The sequence below is a fragment of the Macaca nemestrina genome, chromosome 2, assembly GCF_043159975.1.
Source record: "Macaca nemestrina isolate mMacNem1 chromosome 2, mMacNem.hap1, whole genome shotgun sequence".
NCBI lineage: Eukaryota > Metazoa > Chordata > Mammalia > Primates > Cercopithecidae > Macaca > Macaca nemestrina.
The window spans coordinates 198,024,786-198,044,472 of record NC_092126.1 but is presented as its reverse complement, the minus strand read 5'-3'; the positions used below and the strand labels follow the sequence as shown (position 1 = coordinate 198,044,472).

The 19,687-nt window shown below is 36.6% G+C and overlaps 1 protein-coding gene across 2 annotated transcripts in view; it reads right to left on the bottom strand.

The window, feature by feature from the left end:
• Nucleotides 1-19,687, bottom strand: part of LOC105485529 (1,4-alpha-glucan branching enzyme 1) — a 264,234-nt gene that overhangs the window by 32,360 nt on the left and 212,187 nt on the right. For both annotated transcript variants that reach the window (XM_011747900.2, XM_011747899.2), the window contains exons 13-14: nt 11,272-11,456; nt 9,551-9,681 (exon numbers count right to left, since the gene is read on the bottom strand). In XM_011747900.2, the coding sequence (XP_011746202.1) occupies nt 9,551-9,681; nt 11,272-11,456 (316 nt within the window). The remainder of the gene's footprint in view (nt 1-9,550; nt 9,682-11,271; nt 11,457-19,687) is intronic.

The window sequence follows — 19,687 nt, the reverse complement described above, 5'->3', positions numbered from 1 at the left end:
ATGTTGTGATTTCAATCTCAGAGTTACGGCTGGCGTTATTAAAATATACTTAATTAGAAGGTGTGTTGTAAATTACGTTGGAAATGTGCTCCTGCTCCCTTCCTGCTCCCCAAAACTTAAAATATATAAAGTAAAAATCATGATACAATTCTCCCATCACCTATATAGACCATTACATCTTCAATACTTTGTGAGTATTCAAAGAGAATTATTACAATGGAAATGTTCTCAGAGAAAGCAACAACATATGTGAATTTACTACTTGTTAACGGAAAGACATGAAAGAGGTGGGTGGTAAGAATAATTAAGGTCCAAGTGGGCACAAATCTGTAGCAGGCAAAATGTAGGAAACAGGTCAACAAGGTTTCTTCGTGTTTCTCTTGGAGACCAAATAGATGACCGAGGATCCAACTAGAATTTATATAAAGACATGGCTCAGTTTTCCAATGTCTGTATCATTACAACTTACAATGAGTACGGCTTCCAAAAGAGGTGACTAATGTAAAAACATTCAGTATTTATTTATTAAAGTAGAAAATGTTCATGTTAACAAGTACCTATAGACGTTTAAGCAGATAACTAAATTTCAAAAAGACCGAATTTGCGTCAAGATTTTCAAAACCGAACCAGGCTTTCAAATATAGTGTAATTCTGTGTCAGTATATATAAACTAACATTTGGGGGTCTTACTGACGTATAGGGGTCACAGTAATACCCTATACTATATCATATAAATATAATACATATATTACTATGTATGCTTTCATAATATTCACTACTTGTTAAAGTTAATATATTAATATATTTTAGATAGATCCTTATAGCTTGCCCCAAGATTTTTCTCCTAAATATCATCATGGAAAACTCTATACATTTCCATTTGTTGACAATGATGAAATAATTTTTTAATTAAAATTTAAAATGTTTATGGGTATATAGTAGGCATATATATTTATGGGGTGCCTGAGATATTTTGATACAGGCATACAATATGTAATAATGACATCAGGGTAAACAGAGCATCCATCATCTCAAGTATTTATCCTTTTTTGTGTTACAAACATTCCTATTCCACTTTTAGTTGTTTTAAAATGTAGAATAAACTACTGTTGACTGCAGTCACCTTGTTGTGCTATCAAATATTAGGTCTTATTCATTCTGTCAAACTATGCTTTTGCAGCCATTAAGCATTCCAATTCCTTCTCACTAGCCCACTACACTTCCCAGCCTCTGGTAACCATCCTTCTACTCTCTTATCTCCATGAGATCAACTGTTTTAATTTTTAGCTTCCATAAATGAGTGAAAACATGCAAAGTTAGTCTTTCTATGCCTGATTTATTTCACTAAACATTACGACCTCCAGTTCCATCCATGTTGTTGCAAATAACACGATCTCATTCCTTTTATGGCTGAATAGTATTCCGTTGTGTATATGTACCATATTTTCTTTATTCATTTGTGTATTGATGGACACTTAGGCTGATTCCAAATCTTGGCTAGAGTGAACAGTGCTACAATAAAAGGGGAGTGCAAATATCTGCTCCATATACTGATTACTTTTGGGTATATACCTAGCAGAGGGATTGCTGGATCATATGATAGTTATATTTTTAGTTTTTCTGAGTAATCTCCATACTGTTCTCCATATTGGCTGTACTAACTGACGACCCCACCAACAGTGTATGCGGGTTCTACTTTCTCCACATCCTCACCAGGATCATTATTGTCTGTCTTTTGGAAAAAAGTTATTTTAACTGGGGTGAGATTTCTCACTGTAGGTTTCATTTGCATTTCTTTCGTGATCAGTAATGCTGAGCACCTTTCCATACACCTGTTTGCAATTTGTATGTCTTCTTTTGAGAGATGTATATTCAGATCTTCTGCCCGTTTTTAAATAAGATTATTAAATGTTTTCCTATAGTTTGAGCTCCTTATATATTTCTGGTTATTAATCCTTTGCCAGATGGATAGTTTGCAAATATTTTTTCCCATAATGTGGATTGTCTCTTCCCTTTGTTTCCTTTTTGTGCAGAAACTTTTTAACTTGCTGTCATCTCATTTGTACATTTTTGCTTTGATTGCTTATGCTTAGTTTAGGCATAAACTATGTCTAAGATTTCAACCTTTAATCCATTCTGATTTTTTTTTTTTTTTTTTGTATATGATGAGAGACAGGGGTCTAGCTTCATTCTTCTGCACATGGATATCCAATTTTCCCAGCACCATCTATTGAAGAACCATACTTTCCCCATTGTATGTTCTTGGCACCTTTGTTGAAAATAAGTTCACTATAGATACATGGATTTATTTCTGGGTTTTATATTCTGTTCTACTGGTATTTGTGTCTATTTTTATGGCATTACCATACTGTTTTGGTCACTATAGCTCTGTAGTATAATTTGAAGTCAGGTAATGTGATTGCTCCAGTTCTTTTCTTTTTGTGCAACATATCTTTTGCTATTCTGGGTCTTTTATGTTCAAGTAAAATTTAGGATTGTTTTTCCATTTATTTGATGAATATCATTGGTATTTTGATAGGGATTTGTAATTTCTTTCTTCACCTAGCCATGGATTGGTATGGTCATTGGTATATGGCCATTCAGGAGCATATTGTTTTATGTGCATGTGTTTGCATAATTTCCACAATTCTTGTTATTCATTTCTGGTTTTATTCCATTTCGGTCAGAGAAGATGCCTGATATTATCTCATTTTTTTTGAATATTTTAGGACTTGCTTTGTGGCCTAACATACGGTCTATTCTTAAGAATATTCCATGAGCTGAGGACAACATGCCTTTTACAGTCATTGGATGAAATGTATCAGGTCCATTTGGTCTATAGTGCAGATTACATCTCATGTTTCTTTGTTGATATTCTGCTGAAAGATCTGTCCAAAGGTGAAAGTAGGGTATTGAAGTCTCCAGTTATTATTGTATTGGGGTCTATCTCTCTCTTTAGCTCTAATAATATTTGCTTTATATGCATGGATGCTCCAGTGTGGGGTGCATATATAATTGTTATATTCTCTTGTTGAACTGACCCTTTGTCATTATATAATGACCGTATTTGTCCCTTTTTATAAGTTTTGTCTCAAAATCTATATAATTTGATGTCAGTGCAGCTACTCCTGCTGTTTTATGCTTCTCATTTGCACAGAATGTCTTTTTCCATCCCCCTATTTGTTAGTCTATGAGTGCTTTTATGGGTGAAGTATGTTTATTGTAGGCAGCAGATATTTAGGTCTTGTATTTTTATCCATTAAGCTACTCTATGTTTTTGGTTGGAGAGTTCAGTCCATTTACATTTAATGTTATTACTGATAAGGACTTATTGCTGCCATTTTGTTATTTGTTTTCTGGTTTCTTTTTTTTTTTTTTTTCTTCCTTCTTGTCTTCCTTGTTGTGAAACTGATTGCTGATATGTTTTAATTTCTTGCTTTTTACTTTATTTTTTTCTCTATCTGTGTGGAAGGCTTTTTGATTTGTGATTCTCATGAGGCTTGCAAGTAACATCATATAACCCACTATTTTAAACTGATGACAACTTAATTCTGATTGCAAAAACAAATAAAGAGAAAAACTGATACAAACTCTACCCTTTAACTTCCCCCACCAGTATTTTAACTTGTTGTTTATATTTATATCTTATTATAATGTCTATGTCTTAAAAAGCTGTTGTAGTTAGTTCATGCAACACAATTGAAGCCTTATCATATTCCATATTTGTCTGTGTACTTATTTGTCTGTGTACCAGTGAGTTTTGTGCCTTAAGGTGATTTCTTATTGCTCATTAACATTCTTTTCTTTAAGACTGAAGTACTCCCTTTAGCATTTCTTGTAGGTCAGTTTTAGTGTTAACAAAATCTCTCAGCTTTTGTTTGTCTGGGCAAGTCTTAATTTCTTCTTCATATTTGGAGGATATTTTTGCTGGATATAACATTCTAGGATAAAAGTTTTTTTTTTCCTTCAGCACTTTAAGTATGCCATGCCACTCTCTCCTGGCCTGTAAAGTTTCCACTGATAAGTATGCTGCTAGATGTATTGGAGCTCCTTTATATGTTATTTATTTTCTCTTGCTGCTTTTAGGATCCCTTCCTCATCCTTGACCTTTGGGAAACTGATTTTTAAATGTCTTAAGGTACTATTATTTGGGTAAAATCTGCATTGTGTTCTATAACCTTCTTGTCCTTGAGTACTGATATCTTTCTCTAGGCTTGGAAAGTTCTCCATTACTATCTCTTTGAATAAACTTCTAACTGAATCTCTCTCTCTCTCTCTCTCTCTCTCTCTCTCTCCATCTGCTTTAAAGCCAATCACTTTTAGATTTGCTTTTTTGAGGCTATTTTCTAGATCCTGTAGGCCTGCTTCATTCTTTTTTGTTTTTTGTCTTTTCTATGCATTTTCAAATACCTTGTCTTCAAGCTCCCTAATTATTTTGCTTGATCAATTCTGCTGTTGAGAAACTCTGATGCATTCTTCAGTTTGTCAACTGAATTTTTCTGCTTGATTTTTTTAAAAGTATTTCAATCTCTTTGTTAAATTTATCTGATGGAATTCTGAATTCCTTCTCTGTTAAACTGCATTTCATCAAGATGCCTCACAAAACTGCTATTTCTTTTTTTTTTTTTTTTGTCAGAAAGGTCACCTATCTCTGTCACTCCAGGATTGGTTACTGGTGATTTATTTAGTTTGTTTAGTGAGTTCATGATTTTCTGGAAGGTAGTGATGCTTGTGGATGTTTGCCAGTGTCTAGGCATTGAAAAATTAGGTATTTATTGTAGCCTTCACAGCTCAGGCTTGTTTATATTGGTCCTTGGGAAGGTTTTCTAAGTATTTGAAGGCTTGGGTATTGTGATCTAAGTCTTCAGTCATTGCAGTGTTATCTATATTAAGGGGCTCCACTCTTGTTGACTCATAGAGGTACTACCTTGATGGTCTTAGTTAAGATCTGAGATAATTCACCGGATTATCAGGCAGAATCTCTTGTTCTCTTCCCTTACTTTCTCCCAAACAAAGGTCGTCTCTCAATCCATCCTGTAGCTGCCTGGAATTGGAGGAAGGGGTGAAGCAAGCAAGTTCATTATCAATACCACTGGGACTGTGCTGGGTCCCACTTGAAGCCAGCAGAGTACTAGGCCTCACCCGAAGTCTCCGGTGACTATTGCCTGGGTACCAGTGATGTTTATTCAAAGGCCAAGGGTTCTTCAGTCAGCAAGTGGTGGGAGAGAGCATCCTGCCAGGCCTGGGTCTTTCCCTTTAGGGCAGTGTGTTCCCGTCTGGCCCAGGGTAGGTCTAGGAATGCCATGCTGGAGCTATGGCCTGGCACTAGGAACTTCAGAAACCTACTTCATGCCATATTTTACTGTGGCTGAGGTGGCACCCACATTGCAAGCAATGTCCTTTTCACTCTTCTCTTTCCTTTTCTCAAGCAGAAGGAGGCTCTCTCTCCATGGCCACCATCACCCCAAGGCCATGGCAACCACAGCCTGGCTACTGCTGATGTTTATTCAAAGTCCAAGGGCTCCTTAGTCAGCAGTTGGTGAATTGTGCCAGACCTAGGTCTCTCCTTTCAGGGCAGTGGGTTCCCTTCTGGCTCAGGGAAGGTTGAGAAATGACATCTAGGAGTTAAGGCCTAAAACTGGAGGCTTTAGGAGTCTGCTTGGTGCTTTATTTTACTGTGGCAGAGCTGATCCCCGAGTTGCAAGATAAAGTCCTTTTCACTCTTCCCTCTCCTTTCCTCAGGCAGAAGGAGTCTCTTCTCAGGGCCAGCATGCATATCTGGGAATGTGCTGGGTTACAACTGAAGCCAACACAGTTCGGGGTCTCATCAAAGGCCTGTGGCAATTGCTACTTGGCTACTTTACCTCGGTCATTAGGTAAAGAATTCTGCCAGGGCTGTGTCCTTCCCTTCAGGGAAGCAAGTTCCCTTAAGGCATAGAGTGGGTCTAGAAACGTCCTCTGAGAGCTGGGGCCTGAAATAGGGGCTTTAGGTCTCTGCTTGCTGTTTTATTTTACTGTGGCTGAGCTGGTATCCAAATTATAAGAAAAAGTCCTCTTCACTCTTCCCTCTCCTTTCTTGCGTACCCCACGTCCACTGGCTCTAAGTCCAGTACGACCCCAGGACTTGCTCAGGAACTGCAGTCCTTGTGGCCTAGACTTTCGAATTTATCTGGAACCCCAGGGTACTTTAGCGTGCAGTGCTGGGTCTAGCTAGAACTTAGGTTCCGAATGCTGGGACAGGCAATACCCCTCTGGCTAGGGCTGGGCCAAAGGCTCTCTTTGTGGGTGCTCGCTGAATTCTGCCCATGTTGCCTTCTGCTGTGACAGGGCAGCAATGAGTTCCAATGCAAAGTCCCACAATCACTGTGCTTTCCCTCCCCCAAGCAAACAGATTCTCTCTTTCCATGTCCTATGTGGTGCTGCCAAGACGTGGGAGAGGGTTGGTATAGGGAATTCAGGACTGTCCTTCTTACCCTCTTCCGCGCCTCTTTGCTTGAAATAATGTTAAAATGAGGTGCTGTGATTGCTAACCTCATTTCCGGTTCTTATGAAGGTACTTTCTTGCTTGAAATAATGTTAAAATGAGGTGCTGTGACTGCTAACCTCATTTCCGGTTCTTATGAAGGTACTTTCTTGTGTGGATAGTTGTTCAATTTGGTGTTCCTGAAGGGAGGACAACCATTGGAGAGTTCTATTCAACCATCCTGCTCAAATTTATATTTTCTATTCCCTCAACTGGTTACCTCTCCTGGCTTTGCTATCCTCAGGAATAATACCACCAGCATTCTTTCTATTGTTCAAAGTGAAACCTTACATTTTCCCTTCTTTACTCCATGTCCAAACAGATCCTGAGTTCCTTCACTACAAGGGCTTCATAAACTTTTTCTATTCTATTGCCATTATTTTAGTTCATGCCCTAATTATCTTTTAGGTGTACTGCAATTTCTCATAATTAGTATCTGTACTTCCAATCTCTTTCCTCATGAAAGCTCCCTTACACACTGGTACATGAGAAGTTTTACTAAAGCCTACATTTTTATCAAGTAGCTCCCTAGTCAAAAACCTGCAGCAATTCACTATAAAATCATAGAAAAAAGACTAATTAATATGGCATTAAAATCTTCTATTATGTGATCTCCATCTATGTTTTCAGCTTTATCTCTTAATACTTCTTTCTATAGTCATCATTCTCCAATTAATCCATTGTACTGTCCATTATCTAAGAATAGTCTATGATTTCTAATAGCTGAAATGGCTTTCTTCATTTTTTCCTGCTATAATCTTGTTCATTTCCCAAATCTAGGCTTAAAAGTCTTTGTCTTAATCTCAGTATCTCTCCTCTTCTCCCCTGCCATTTATTTTTTCATTTTTCTTGTCCTTTGTTCTCCCATGGAACATTCTTGCTCCTTGTTCCTTTTCCATTTATTGCATTAAGACTTACATCACAGTTTGGGTTTCATACATTTCTTTCCCTCTACTTAAGGGTCAAGGACAGTGCTGCAAAGATATAACAAAGGTTGCAGTAGATACCAGGTATTCTGTAAATGTACTTTGGTATGATTATATTATACTACCAAGTATAGAAGGGTTTAGTCTAGGAGCATTACTTTAGCACTCTGGAGGTGAGAAGGATCACATACAAATTGCTACGTGTCTAGTATTTGTTTGGATTTTTTCATGGAAACGAAGAGGACATTTGTTTCCCAGAATAGTACTGTACTCTTTAGTGTAGATAACCCATCACATTGATTTATTTGTAGGCATAAAGAGACAGACAACACAGCACATTCTGTAGGTTAACTGGGGCACATTTGTGCTATCTGTCACAACTACAGCCTCCTCTCCTAGATGCTCTGATGTTATGTGGAGCTGGGTGGGAAGAAAGTAGGGAACCATCTCTCTCTGCCCTCAATGTCATGAGCAGCACAAGGTGGTGACAGATGCTGCAGGCTACTTACACCAAAAAGCACTGGCTCTTTTCTTCTTACTGTCAGAGTAAAATTCTGTCTGGGTGTCCACTTTACCAAGGGATATCTTCCTGAGGCTCGGGGGGTAATTCCTGATTAAGCCACTCATGGTAATAATCATTTTTCTTCCTAGAAATTTTTTCTGGGAGATGTAAGACCCAATTTTGGTCAATAAAATATGAAAGAAATTTTGCTAAAGAAGTAGCTTCACTGTTGAAGAGATACACAAAAAATCTGTCTGCATTTTGTTGTGCCTGAAGGTGGGTGACACTTGGAGTCATGGCTCTTATCTAATGATTATTAACAGGGGCCACCATTTGGACACTGCTGGCACCCTGAGAATTGAAAGCAAAAAGAATGAACTGGGGAACCTGATACTGTCACAGTGCTGGGGAAACTAGACTTTAGGATTTTTGTTAAGTGACAAATACATTTTCCTTATTATTTGAGCCAGCTGAGTGGGAGGGTTTCTTTATTGTAGCTGGAGACACCCTGACACATAGGACTTCATGTGGGCATCAGGCACCTTGCTCAGGTGGCAGATGCTAATCACTGTTAGGGCTTCAGGGGACAAGCACATTATTTCTACTGCCTGCTGGAAAAATTGGGCTGATCTGTTGCTAGGTCCTGAATCTGTCATTTTTTTTTTTATGGATCTAGTAACATGTCTTTAAAATATACTGTATATTTCCTTTGTAATAATATCAAACTTACAATGACTAATGGTTATCTCCTGTACTAGTTTAAAAGCTCTCTGAGGGCAGTGACTGTATCTGCTAGGAGATTCCTGTATTTACAGTAATTAGCTCTGAGTCGTCACAGAGGTGTTCGGTAAACAGGTACTCAGTAAGTATCTGTAAAATGCATGAAAGAAAGAGTAAATGAATACACAGAGAACATCAAAAACATTCTTCCTGGTTATTTCTATTGCTCACATTGCCCCTGCCTTGCCTTCTTACCAATTCAGGCCTACAAAGGTATGCCATGTCTTGAATTTTAGGGGAAGAAACAGAAAAAGGAAGGAAGCTATCATTACAACTATTGTTGCTCTCTCCCACTGAGTGGAGGAAAGGAAACAAGTCTCAGAGGTAACTTACAAAATATTTTCATAGAGTAAAACTACAGCCGTATCCCATATTGCTTACTGGATCTAAACAGCATTTAAGAAATGTTATTTCAGAAATGTTCAGTTACACTTTTTAAAGCCTGGTCCCCTAAGTCCAGAGCCTCTGCTATTGTCTCAGGAGACTTCATTTACTGTCTTCTGTGTTGGTGGATGTGGGGACCTGGACAGCAGGGCTCCGTATTGAAACCTTCAAGACAGCAAGATCCACAGCTCTTTCCTTTGATGTGAACCACGTCTGCACTAACCTCTGTTTAAAGCCAAAATGAAGCTTAGGAATAATTCAGTATAACTGAGCTGAGCAAAGATTTATTCATCAACTGTTTCAAGTTCCTCATTTTTCAGATGAGGAAAATCAATGTTTCTGTTATCAAGATCAACCTTAGTCTTCTTTTTTGTCCTATAATATAATAAAGAAGTGAATGTGGACAGTTATATTCACTTGTAACAAAAAGGATATTTCCCTGGCAATGCTGTTCCAACTCGGTAGTCAGTGTAGCTCTTGCTTGGATGGAAGTTGAAAATGAAAAGAAGACCTGCTCTTTCAAAAGCAATGATCTTATTGCCTTCATGTTTTTCACTCACATAGGCCTGCAAGAATTAATACACGTGTTACATTTAAATAATATCTAGATGCTGCCACAAGTACCTTATTTTTCGTCTTTCTCAATAGTCTGGTTATTAAACCCCAAATAAGTGTTTCAGAACACTATATTTTTTTGAACATGTTACAATTTTGCTATACTTAACTGTGAACCAAGAACAGTCTCAAAAATTGCTTAGTGTTGTATACAAAGCTCACCAGCCACTTGCCGACCTCATAGCTCAAATAGAGAACTACGATTGTGGCTCAGGTTTTAAGTAAAACCATGGTACCCATACATACTACAAAGTGTTTGTATATATTAGATCTAATAAGTGAATTTTCTTTAAGACTTCTAGTCTCCAGCTTAATGCGGTTAGGTATATAAAATTACTTTTCAAAATGTAATGTAACATTGTTATTTTAATGTAGTTTCTGAAATTATAGCTCTCTTAACCATTTTCCATTTTTACCCAACTTTGTCAGATTCAATGGCAACCTAAAGTCAATTACAATACTTTTTTTCTTAATAAAAAGATAAGGTCTGAAAAGAAATTATATCTGTAAACTCTCTTCTTTTATTCATCATCATGTATTTTCAGTTGGCTGTGAAAAGCCTTTGCTTTTCCAACTCCATCCTCACTCAGCCCGAGCTCTGAGAGGACTTATTGCTGTGCATGTCATCAGCAGCAGCACTCTTGGTAATTTAGAATGTGAACTAAAGCTCTAGAGTAAACGGGGTGCCTTTTGGTATTCAACACTGTTCCTATTGAAAAGGAGCATCATTTTGCTCTCTCTTCTGGAAACAGCATTTCTAATAAACGTGATTAGGGCATTCATGTCATGGAGCAAATCTTACTGAATATATAAATACCTTTGCTCAGCCATTAAAAAAAAAAAAAAAAAAGAATCATAGACACCAAAGTAAAAACACATCAATAGTAATTTCAAACAGCCCCAGTATAAAGTAAATGGATTATAACAAAGACATATTACATGTTAATTTTTGCCAAGAAAAAAGAAGCCTGTATAAAATTTTCACTTGTTAATTACATTTTCTAAAATTTGTTGAAAACTGAGACGTTAATTCCAGAGGACAGACAGTCTCATGAGAAACACAAAACAGCATGCGGGTATAATGGCATCTATTGAAATTACAAGTTAGAGACCAGTAAAGAAGAGAAAAAAAAAGAAATAAAGAAATCTACATGTTGTCAAAGTAGTTTCTTTATGACAGCATAATTATTTACATAAAAAAGTGGTCAAAACAATTAAGATGTTTCCACAGCAATTTCCAAAATGGGTTCCCTGCAGAACTTTTATTGTTTATTTTCACCAATAAAAATACAAATTACTAAATTTAACCAGTAACAACAAACAAACCAGGAAGCTAAGCCGGCCGTTATGTTTAAGATTTTCATTATCAATTGGAGAGACTTCAGTGGCATGTTTTGACAACCTGAGGTATGTTACAGGACACTACACACTGAATAATAAAATGCTGTTTAAAAGACCTGCATACGGATTGAAACCGGCTGCCATTCTAAGCATGTTCATCACTGGTGACGAAAACACAGCATTCAGAGTAAAGAGCTTACCTGTGGAGCTGAAAGCCAACCACATCTTTCTTCCAATCTATTCATATCCCTGTCAAAATTATTTAGGAACTTGTAGCGAAGAAGGTCATCATCAGTTAAATGAAACTGCCGTCTGGCATAATGGTAACTCTCATTATTTCCTTTTCTTGGGAAGTCTAACCATTCAGGATGCCCAAATTCATTACCTGCATTAAAACACAAATGTAAATGTCACCTTGTAATATTAGAATTTCTTACTAGTAATAAATCAATAATTATACGTTTTTAATGTTTTTAAAATTCAGTTTAGGCTATCATTTACTAGTCCTGTGTCCTGCGAATGATGTACAGGTGTAGCTCAAAAATAGCATGGTCTAGCACAGAAAGAACCACATTTGGACTCAGAAGCCCGGGGTCCAGCTTCAGTTTGGCTGCTCATTACTTGTGGCACATCCGGTTTCCTCAAGCACAAACTGAAGACAATTATTGATGCCATACTTATTTCATTTCTGAAACAATCTCTGAGATCTCAGAGTAATTTCTGAAATCTCGATTTCTATAATCTCTGAAATCTGTACAATGCTTGACAATTTCCAAAGGCTTTGTATGTAGGTTATTTTTTGATCCTCAAAGGAACTCTCTATTATATTCATTTCACAGACGAGAAATCCAAAGCTCTGGCCGGTTAAAAGACTCGCCCAGCTTCACACTGTGGGAAAGCAACCATTAAAATTGAGTTCCTCCCAATAAAATCCAGTTTTTCCTACCACATCACATTAGGCAAATACCCTATAAACTTCAGCTGCTAAGGAAACTCAAGCCATTACTTTTATTATTAACTTTCCATATTTCTTTTTCAGATCTATTTGTTACTACTAGATATGTACCTTTCATTTCAAGTGTGCCCGAATGCTTACGCTTATTCTTCTGTGTGTACAGCTGAGAGCCCTGGCTGGGGATCTATATAATATTATCTCTCACTATAATGATCAGAACCAGGAACCCAATAAACTTAAAAAATAAAATAAAACAGTAACAAATACGTAGTTTCCATTCTGAGAAGCAATTTTAGATATTAGTCATCTAACCAATTGGTTCTTATTGTTGCCCTCAAGTTCCATCTCTACTTTAAGCCTTCTTTTCTTTCCCTAAAAATTAAATGCTACTTTCCAAAATTTTCTTTCATGTGCTACAATTAATTATTGCTGTGATTTTCTAATTAGTGCTACAAATTTCTAATTAATGCTGCAAATTTCTAATTAATGCTATAAATTTCTCCAATGAGTTAGAAAGTATCATAGCCAATACAAATGTGTCCTACTTCAAATAAACTGCATAGTAATATTATAATAAATAAAAACTAATAAGCTAGGATGTAATTCAAAATAATTTACTGCAGAGGTGCTTTAAATAGTGAAGTTTGCTAAGAAATTCTGCAACTTACATTTAACTTTTCAGGACCACATTCATCCAAACAAAAATATCATCCAAATAAATAAGTGTATAGCAGTTTCTTAAAAATTAAAGGGTCTACAAACATTTTGCTTAATTCAAATTTCAGTCTAAATGATGTTTCTTATGATGTTGTCCACAGCATGTCATAGCAGAGAGCCGACTTTATGAGGCTATATTTACTTTCGGATGCTTTAAATTGACACGAGGAATGTCCCTCTGCTGTATTTAAAGGTCCTGCCTAGGTCTAAAGTCTGATTCACATCAGCCCAAGGTATACCCATGGCATAGCTTACTCCTTCAACCATGAAACTAGCAAAATAATGTACCTCCGGAATTGCAACTGGAGCAATCTTTACTGATAATGAAGGGACTTCCAGTCTGGGAACAAGTATATGTCCACATACCAATCCAATGACTAGTGGGATTTTAACTAGTCGGTGATTTACAAGAGACTAGAAATGCCATGAGGTAGAGATAGTATGTTAGCCTACAAACTGGATCCAGGCTTCCTATAGGCAAAATACTTTTTTTGGGGGACAGCCATGGATCTCTGGGTTGATCCCAGTATTAATAAGCAATTCCTTTAGCCCTCTTCCATGGAGACTGTTACATCATTGTCATCATGATGACAGTAGAAGCAGCAGCACAATGAGCAATTCCTTTAGCCCTCTTTCATGGAGACTGTTACACCATTGTCTTCAGGATTATAGTAGAAGCAGCAGCACATGCTTAATTTCTGTTTAATACGTGCCAGGCACCATTGTAAGCATTGCACATGAATTAACCCTATCTTCGACAATTGTCTAAGGTAGGTAATATTATTATTTCAATTTTACAAATAAGGAAAAGGAGGCACAAAGATGTTACACAGTAATTAAGAAGTTGGGCCTTGTGAACCAGACAGTCTGGTTTCAGCCCCTGACTCTTAATTACTACTATCGCATGTTGTGCCCAAGTAAATTCTATGGAAATCCAGGGCCAAGAATGACCAACTTCTCATACCTGGACAGAGATTCCAAATTAGTGGAATGACATGCACAAATGTATCAGAGTGAGAAAGTGAGATGTAGTGAAAAGTTTAGTTTAGCCACAAAATAAGACTTGCGGTAAGGAGATAAAGCAGGACCATTAGGATGAACTGTATACATTTTGTACCTCATATTGCAGGCATTAGGGAATCAAAGGCTATTTTAAAGTAGGGACATGAGAATTTCAAATGTGTTTATTATTAAAATATTTCTGGTACCATGTGGAAAAAAGACTGGATACCAGGGAAAGCTGAATGGTAGGAAAACCAGTATGGAATCCAGTGTAAAACAGATGATGAAATTCTGTGGAAATAGAGAAAAGAATGATCGATTCAAATGGCATTTCTGAGATGGAAATAACAAGATTTGATGACTGACTGACTGAATAGAGACAGTGAGGAAAAGGAAAGTCGGAATGCAACTTTGAAGTTTTGAGTTCAGGAGGCTGAGTAGTGACAGCGTTAACTACACTAGAGGAAAACGGTGACAGAAAGTTTGGGGTAAGAAGATAATGAGTTCAATTTTAGGCCTGCTAAATTTAAGACGTGAAGGATACATCAGCATCTGTAGATTTAGAAGAATGATAAAAATAAGGTACTGAAACTTGAGAGGGAATTGTAGGTGGGGAGAGAGAGTAATTTATAAAGCCTCAATAAGCAAAGATAATGAGAGCCACCAGAGAAAAAAGGCCATGGCCAGCACACCAAGGAACTGAAGGCAGAGAGAAGCCATGTTAGGGAAGACTGAGAGCAATGGTTAGCAGGGTAAAGGGGACATTAGAAGAAAACATAAAAGGCTAAGAAGAATCCCAAGGAGGGTGGTCAGTAGCATTAAATGCTACCAAAAACTAAAATCATAAATAAGAACTTGCTACACGATCTCCCCTCTGATGCAGAAATAAGCTGGTGTAAAGCTATGCTTTTCAATCTATATTACATTCCAGAATCACCAAGGAAGGCTGTTAAAAATGTTCCCCCCCTACCCCCAACGATATGGATACATTACTTCTGGAGTGATTATTAGGCTGGAATCTATATTTCATCAACTTTTCCATAATATTCTGAAAGTAGTCAGTTACACAACATGATGCCCATAGATGCAGATTCCCACGTCAGCAAGACTTGGGTTTAAATCACAGCTATGCCACTTACGAGTGATGTGAATATAGGCAATTTAATCTCTCCAGCGCTCAGTTTCCTGCTCAGTTTCCTCATCTATAAAATCATCATTCTGAGGAGAGAACCAGCTGCCCATACAGGTAACAAGGATGAATCCAAAGAGTAGCTAGCTATTTGGCTCTTCTTCATACATGTTTTCATGGAATGGCCTTATTCCTTTCTTTAAAGTGCTGAAGTTCTGCACAGATGCGTTTATTCATATTTTAATAATACAAACACATATCCCAAAGTCAACTATGAATGTGCTTTGAATCACCTACAGTTTTAGATCTTAAATGACAGAATTGAAAATAAAAATAACGTTGTTACAAGATACCCAGACTGATAGGGTAAATCAGATAACTATGTTAGGAATCCTATATCTACCCTCATGGAAGCTAGAACACTCCTGGCACCTGCTGACCTCCCTAACTCCCGTTTCTTCCTAGCCTGCTTGAAAATGTGACCTGAGGTCACACTGTTGCTGCTTGCTATCTTTACCAACTGCCTTGGGTAGATTAATGAGGTGAAAACAATAAATTCATTTTCACTGTACAGTTTCGCTTGCTCTTAGTATCTTGCCTTGGTAGTGGAGTTTTCAATAGTAAAGAAATGAATGGTGAGTTTGACTAAAACTATCAGAGGATGGTATTAACTCATCCCACAATCTGATTGAAAGCTAAGTAACTGCTCCCCAGGAAAACACACACACAGACACACACACACACACACACACACACACACACACACACACACACCATGATACAGCCTCAGAGGGTCCATGGACTCCATAAAAATGTGAAATTACATTATTATTTATTTCTAACATTCCAGTGTGAAAAATGCACATGCTTATAATCTACAGCATAAATAATGGTGATGGGCTGCAAGTTGCCCCCTTCCCCCCACCCAAATTCATATGTTGAAATACTGACTCCTAATGTGATGGCATTTAGGTGACGGGGCTTTGGGAGGTGATTAGGTCAGGAGGGTTGAGGCCTCATGAACAGGACCAATGTTGTTATAAAAGAGGCCCCAGAGAGCTCCCTTGTTTCTTCTGCTATGGAGGATCCAGTGAGAAGACAGCCATCTGTGAACCAGGAAGCAGGGCATCACCAGACATCAAATCTGCCAGTGCCGCGATCTAGGACTTCCCAGCCTCCAGACTATGAGAAATAGCTTTTGTTGTTTAAGCCACCCAGTCTATGGTGGTTTGTTACAGTAGGACGAACAGACTAAGATAATAAGGACTAAGGACTGAAGAGTAGCAAAATTACAATTAAATAGGTAAGGCATGTAAATTATTTAGAAGCATATAAGATACACGGTATGTGCTCAATAAATATTGACTTCCATTATAATGTTTTATTTTTCTTTTATTTATTAATTTATTAAGTAATCAACACAGAAATATTATTAAAAATAACAATTACATACAGAGATGTTACAAAATAATCTGTTTTACTCTTGATAAACATTGTATTTATTTTTGTCTATATCCACATCTGTATATTTATATCTGTATCTATAGTGATACCTATACATACATTCGTACCTATCTACCATCTACTGACAACTTGTTTTTGAACAAAGATAGACTCATATTATATATTATTTTGAAATTTAAAATGAGCATCTCACATATCAATAAGTATGCATCTCCATGATAGTATTCCATTGTGGACCTTGTAATGTAATTTTATTTAACTAATCACCTTAAGTTAGTAATTTTGACTTTTGTAATATTTCCGTGTTATAAAAAATCACCAGTCTTTTAAATGTATCTTTGTACACCTGTCTGATATTTCCCTAACAGAAACTGAATAAATATAGTATCTGCTCAAAGGCAAACAGCAGATATTCTAGGATCAAACATTTCCCAAGTGTTGAACACTACTCATGATTCGAAGATACAGGCACAAATTAGCAGATTGCTCCTGAAAATAACTTTCAACACAGAAATTATATTCCTTAATGTATATGCTTAGGATTCTACTTTAAAAGTATTTTTCATCATTTGTATTTAATGTTTCATTTTAGTGCCCTCTAAGATATATCAATTTAGAATATTCATGTATCATTTCAATACCATATAATGGTATTGAAAAATTAGTAAGCATTAAGAAAAAAATTCATCTGGGGACTACTAGAGGCAGGAGAGTGAAAGCAGGGAGGGCTGAAAAACTACTTATTGGGTACTATGTTCACTACCTGGGTGATGGACATTCATATCCCAAACCTCAGTGTCATGCAATATATCCACATAACAAACCTGCACATGTACCACCTGCATCTAAAATAAAAGTTGAAATTATTTTTAAAAAGTAACATTTTTTTTTTTTTGAGATGGAATCTAACTCTGTCACCCAGGCTGGACTGCAGTGGCCGGATCTCGGCTCACTGCAAGCTCCGCCTCCTGGGTTCCCGCCATTCTCCTGCCTCAGCCTCCTGAGTAGCTGGGACTACAGGCGCCTACCACCATGCCCGGCTAATTTTTTTTTTTGTATTTTTAGTAGAGATGGGGTTTCACTGTGTTGGCCAGGATGGTCTTGATCTCCTGACCTCGTGATCCGCCCACCTCGGCCTCCCAAAGTGCTGGGATTACAGGCCTGAGCCACAGCGCCCAGCCAAAAGTAACTAATTTTTAAATGGAGAAATTTAATTACATGAGGTTAATTTAAGTACTTGGAAAAATCTGAGAACAAGAAAAAAAGCACACAAAATATTTGGTAATGTAACTCAATTTAAGACATTGTTTATATTTTAACTTTTACTTCATTTATCTTTTTCAAGCATAAATTCACTACTTTAAAGAGCATCTCAAGAAGCATATACATATAATATGTAATATGAAATTAAATTTCTAAGTTAGAAAATAGAGCTTTAATTAAAAAAATTCAAAATAGGGTTGATTCTATTTTATTAGAAAATCATTTATTAATTTCTATTAGACATTTACGTTTTCTGAAAATGTTCCTTCAGAGAGGCCTCTTTTTAAACTGAAAAATATAGAAAGTTGCATATAACAAAGAGAGACAGAAAAATTGTATCAGTGATTGTAGACAAAACATTCTACAGGGTGGCTCTGAATGTTTTCTCTGTTGTAAACGAGCTGACAAGGGGCGAATTAAGTTTAATGCAGACAAATGCAACATTAAATTTCATATTTGGTTCAAAACCATAAACACAAGCATAAAATAAATGGAAGCAAATCACAGAAAGACTTTCAAAGTGACCTTGGGATAATAGTGAACCATTCTTAAGTCTGGAGAGAGAAAACTGGAAAATGCCTGTTAGTGTCCTACACTAGCTCACAGCTCACAAACCTAATGAAGATACTATCATTAAAAATGATACTATCATTAAAACAAGTTAAGAATGTTCTTCTCAGCTGTGGTCTACAAATTACTTAGGATACATGGCAGTAATTGAGACAGTACAGTGAAATATGGTGACCCAAATGAGCCCATAAGTAAGGGCTGCTGTGTATAAAAATGGATCAGAAATCTAAATTTATTCAGTTGATGGCCAATAATATAATTGATTTATTTTAGTATAGATAACTTGACAGAATGCAAACAATATGATCTGAATCAGCATTGGAGTTTAAGCTATATATTCCTAAACTATATATGAATATGATAGGTATACATATGTATATACTATTTTTATATGTTCAATGAATGCTACAGGTGTTCACAACTTGGGTTTCATGCATTTCTACTGATTTTCTAATATTTTCTGCAAAATGTTGTATGTATGTTCACATGCATTTTTCAGAGGAGAGAAATGTGTTCTTTGGATTCTCCAGGCATCCAAAGATTAAATGCATTTGTGAAAGAACCATTCACTATATTAGAATGTCAGCAACTAGAAGAATGGGTCACAAGTAAGGGCTTTTAAGCAAAATAAAAAAGAAAAGTAGAAAGCTAAATTAAAGGAAGCATTTTTAAAACCTTTGGCTGGTTTATTCAACAGATAAGAGGCTTAGAAAAGTCACATTTAAACTAACTGAAGCGCAGAGACGCAATGACTGTGACACTTAAGAACAATAGTTCTGAGTCCAAAATACGCATTGCAAGTAATCTGGCACTAACCATCAAAGCATGATCGTTCTGCTCATTAAATTATGATTATGATCAGTAGTGTAATACATAGAATGTTCCTCAATTCAAAATGAAGGGAGGATAATAATTTTTGAGCCATCACTTGGGGCCTTTTCAAAGAGAATTCAGAATTCATGACATGATTCATTGCATTCAACATAGTAACAGAACTGGGTGCTTCTAGAAATGAGAAGTCTGAAAACTTCGGTTAAACCTTAGAACAACATCAGGGAAGCAGGGGACTAATATTGCTATAGTTAATGGTTCTAAAAAAGTCTACCAAGTTCCTTCTCTCTAGTTCCATTTCTTCTTTACACAGCCCCATTCATATCTGGTTAACTGTGAAAAACCTCTAAGTGCAAAATTCCTATTGGGACTCCTTCTCCTGTAATTAATTTTTTTGCTGTTTGATGTAAAGGTCCAAACTATAAATTGACAAGAAGCCAGCTGGTGCAGTGATGAAATTCAAGGCAATATAACTAATGAAAAAGCCCCAGCTCTGTTGGCTGAACATTTTGATTAGCAGGTTTGTGTATTTTGTTTCTCTAAATTGTAATGCATACTAATTTTACCTAGGAATTAAAGTCTATCAAAGCCTCCATGCTGTGGATGTTACATAATTTGTTATTGTTCCAAAGTTTACATGTATATAAAAATAATGTACAGTCCTAATGAGAATATAAAAACATTA